The sequence below is a fragment of the Octopus bimaculoides genome, chromosome 26 (assembly GCF_001194135.2).
Source record: "Octopus bimaculoides isolate UCB-OBI-ISO-001 chromosome 26, ASM119413v2, whole genome shotgun sequence".
Taxonomy (NCBI): Eukaryota; Metazoa; Mollusca; class Cephalopoda; order Octopoda; family Octopodidae; genus Octopus; species Octopus bimaculoides.
Window position 1 is genome coordinate 9705716 of NC_069006.1, and position 4153 is coordinate 9709868.

The 4153-nt window shown below is 35.4% G+C and overlaps 1 protein-coding gene across 3 annotated transcripts in view; it reads right to left on the bottom strand.

Moving 5' to 3' along the window:
• Nucleotides 1-378: 378 nt before the first annotated feature.
• Nucleotides 379-4153, bottom strand: part of LOC106871631 (phospholipase A and acyltransferase 4) — a 13746-nt gene continuing 9971 nt past the window's right edge. Inside the window, exon 2 of one of the 3 annotated variants that reach the window (XM_014918206.2) lies at nt 379-1966. In XM_014918206.2, the coding sequence (XP_014773692.2) occupies nt 1568-1966 (399 nt within the window). In that variant the 3' untranslated portion in view covers nt 379-1567. The remainder of the gene's footprint in view (nt 1967-4153) is intronic. The other 2 variants (XR_008266838.1, XR_008266839.1) reach the window with 2 other exon arrangements.

The following is a 4153-nucleotide window of genomic DNA, read 5'->3' on the forward strand; positions in this document are numbered from 1 at the left end:
GTTTTTGGTTTCCACTTACCTGGTGCCAAACACTCCCAGCTTCCTCGCCACAGGCTTCCATCTTCTCATGAATCTGTCTCGTGACAGATACCTCTTCTCCAGCCTGATCTTACTACTGAGGTGGTAACAAAAAAAGTCAACTAACCCCTGGCCAGATACAAAGGTATCCGTCACTATGCCTCCACACACACACACACACGTGCATACACGCATGTCGTTTTCACATGGCCACGGCGATTTGCGATTTTAAGTGACCAGACAATCTGTGTATTTACACACACGCATACACACAAAATTAACATTCATTCTCACAGCACAACAATAATCATCACCACCATCAACATCTATTGTTTTAAAGAAATCACAGAATAACACAAGTCTTCTTTACACGTTTAATTATCGACATTTAAAAAAAAAAATCATCATCATTACTATTTTTTTTAATCATAAAAAATATATAATTTTATTATCTGAGATCGTACGTGTTGTTTATCGTATTCACCAGAATACGACATTGGTATTTTGGCAGGGAACATGTATTAATTGCTAACCTCAACAACTTTTAGGAATTTTTAGCGGTCCTTGATTATTATTAGTTAATACTTCATGTTTTTTTTTAATCAGTTTTAGTTTGTTTTGTTTTAAATGAAAGCAACAACATACTAGTGACATTAATTAAACACACACCGAATTACCGGGGTGGTTACGGTGAGAAAAATATCAACAGCATTCTTGTTATTCTTGTTCACATGATGAATAATGAATAATAAATATTTTTCATCCTTAAATTCATTCGAAGACGTATTGTTCAAATATTCACTCAACTCTTATTGAAACAACAATGGTAAATTTGAGAGAAAAGAAGAAAAACATACCACCAACCATGCTGTTGTCGCACATCGGTAACCTTTAAGAGGGGTTTGTTTAAGGAATTCCATTCCTTAATTGTTAATAATTCTATAATTGTTGGTTTGGATTTAGAAGAGATTCTTTTTTTAATCCGACAGGTGGATTATATATATATGTATACATATAAACACCGGGCAACTTGGGTGTGAGGATTATTACAAGTGGTTCATGTTTGGGACCACCTAACAACGCTATGTTTGTATATGTGTCTGTATACATTATATATAACGTAGACGCAGCAACGTGGTATAAAGCTTATAAAAAGTGGTTTATGTTAATTTGACGGTGGGGTTGAGCATGTGAGTGTAAGGTGTATATGTATATATATAGTTGAAATTTACAGAAAAAACAGAAGACGAAGACAGCAGGTGTATTAGATTGACGCTCGGTAAAGAGAGAAAGTCTTTACGTTTCGAGCCTACGCTCTTTAACAGAAAGGAACGCGAGGAAATAAACAGAGAATATATGTATGTACATATGTGTGTATGTGTACGTACGTACGTATGTATGTATATGTAAAATTGATGCTCCTCAGTTTCCCTCTTCGAGAGAATATGATGGAGAGATTGATGATTTGGTTCTGAGGGTCAAACCTTCCAAAATTGATGTGGAGTTTTGCTAGTTGCTTTGAAAAAAATTTTTTTTTTCAACTTAATTACTACAAGTCAGTTCTCAGTACATACCTGGTCGCCGATCTAAGTTTGTCGTTCACTTGTGAACTAAAATGTTTGCCATATCGGCACCAATTAACGAAGTGTTCGCAATTGTTGCTCAATATACTGTATTTGTATTCGCCGATCCTCGACTGAGCCCTTCTCACGATGTCACACCTGCCGAAAGGCTGGGTTTCTTCGTCGTGGATGTTGGCCACCGTCACAGGGCTGCCCGCCGCCACTGCACTCAAACTCTCGCGACGGACCTTTGCGTCATATTGTGTCTTCATGTCTGCTTCTCCACTGTAATGAATTACAGAGCCCAAACCGGCATAAATTGCATAATGGTCGTAGCTTCCTCGGTTAAAGCGCAAGATGCTGCCCAGAGGATAAGGTTCAAACAACTGAATGGAATAAAGAAAAGCACACATGAAAAGATTCATTATTCTTCTTTCTATCTGTTCTCCCTCTGTTTCTCGCGTTTTTCTTCTTTTTTTTTTTCAATGTAAAATAATACAGAAAAATAGTCAAACCAAAAAAACTACCAGCACAATGGCAAAGCACCGTAACTGGATAATTATACGACGTAAGGGAAGAAATTAACGAGGAAATTATTATGAGTAAGAACCTGGAAGTATACAAAGAAGGGTGGAGTTTAAATTAAGAGAGAGTGACAGAATGGAAAGAAGGGAGTAATAAATGGATAAAGCAAAAAATAAGAGAGGGAAGTACGCAAAACTTGCCGGTGATATATCAATGTAGACAGAGAGACGGACGAATAATTTGAAGTGGATAAATGAAAGATTAGGAATAATAGGAAACGTTAGACGAAAGAATGAATGAATGAATGAACGAAGGAAGGAAGGAATAGAGATGGGAAAGCGATTAAAGAGAGATTATGAGAGCGATAGTAGATACATTAATAGTGATAGATAGACTAAAACATAGATAGATAGAAAGAGGGAAAATACAGTAATAGATAGAGGGGTAAATGAAGATTAAAATTAACGAAACAAATGTAACTTATAATATATATAGGGATGAGTAAACGATAATAAATGTGACTGATATTTTCTTTTAAATTATTTATATTAGGTTGACAGCGTCTAAATAAGTACGACATCCATGTTACGACGACGATGATGATGGTGATGGTGCAATGCTGACAAGAACTGTTGCAATCAAGTTGTGTGTCATCGGACGGAATGGAGATAAAACATAACAAACCCGGCTTTTTATTTATTCAGATACAAAATCAATATAATTTTCGTCACATTGTATCTTCCTTTGTCTCTTTCTCTTTATTTAACTATATATCTGTCTGTCCATCCATTCACGAGTATCCGTACACACATACACACATTATCTCCTATCTTTCACTTGTTCAGTACTTGTTTTCTTTTTATTAACCTCGGTACTTATTCTATCGCTCTCTTTTTGCCGAACCGCTCAGTTACGGGAACGTAAACACACCCAACACCGGTTGTCAAGCGGTGGTGGGGTACAAACACAGACACAAAAACGCACATATTTATACGACGGACTTCTTTCAGTTTCCGTCTACCAAATCCACTCACAAGGCTTTGGTTGGCCCGAGGCTATAACAAACGACACTTACCCAAGGTGCCACGCAGAAAATATATAACTACTATATGTTAGCCCCTCCCCCATCGACTTCGTTTTCTCGTAACATTCAGAAAAATTGATATATTTTTTTTATAGAATTTTCTACAAGTACTTTTCAGATTTGTTGTGCAAACTCTCTTGTAAGCAAGCTCAAAGATAGACCATCCTCTACGTGGTCATTTAGTATGCTAGAAATAGCACGAGGCACATGGGTATATTCTAAGGGCTGTAGCATGCCAAACAGCTAAACCTACAAATTCATTTGTGATAATTTTGTCTTCAGATTACACCTGTATCTATGGAAATGTTCATTTTAATAACAAATATTCATACCACAAATTCCAAAAAGGAAAGGTTGGAATAGTCCACATACATGCATACATACATATACATACAGGTATATACATACATACTTACACATGCATGCATACATACATACATACATACATACATTCCAAAGATAGAGCCTTGTATCTTTGTTGGAAACTGGTTTCCTCCTCAGTGGAAGATTTGTAATGATTAAAAAGTGTAAGAGACACATGCATGGATACATATATACATATATGTACATGCATACCTAAATTAATACATACATACATAATACATACATACACACATGTATATACATACATACATACATTCATACATACATGTGTATATGCATACATACATTCATTCATACATACATACACACATGTATATGCATACATACATACACACACATGTATAAGCATACATACATACACACACATGTATATACATACATACTTTTATTCATACATACATACACACACACATGTATATGCATATATACATTCATTCATGCATACATACACACACATGTATATGCATACATACATACATACACACACATGTATATGCATATATACATACATTCATTCATACATACGTACATACATACATACATACACACATGTATATGCATATATACATACATTCATTCA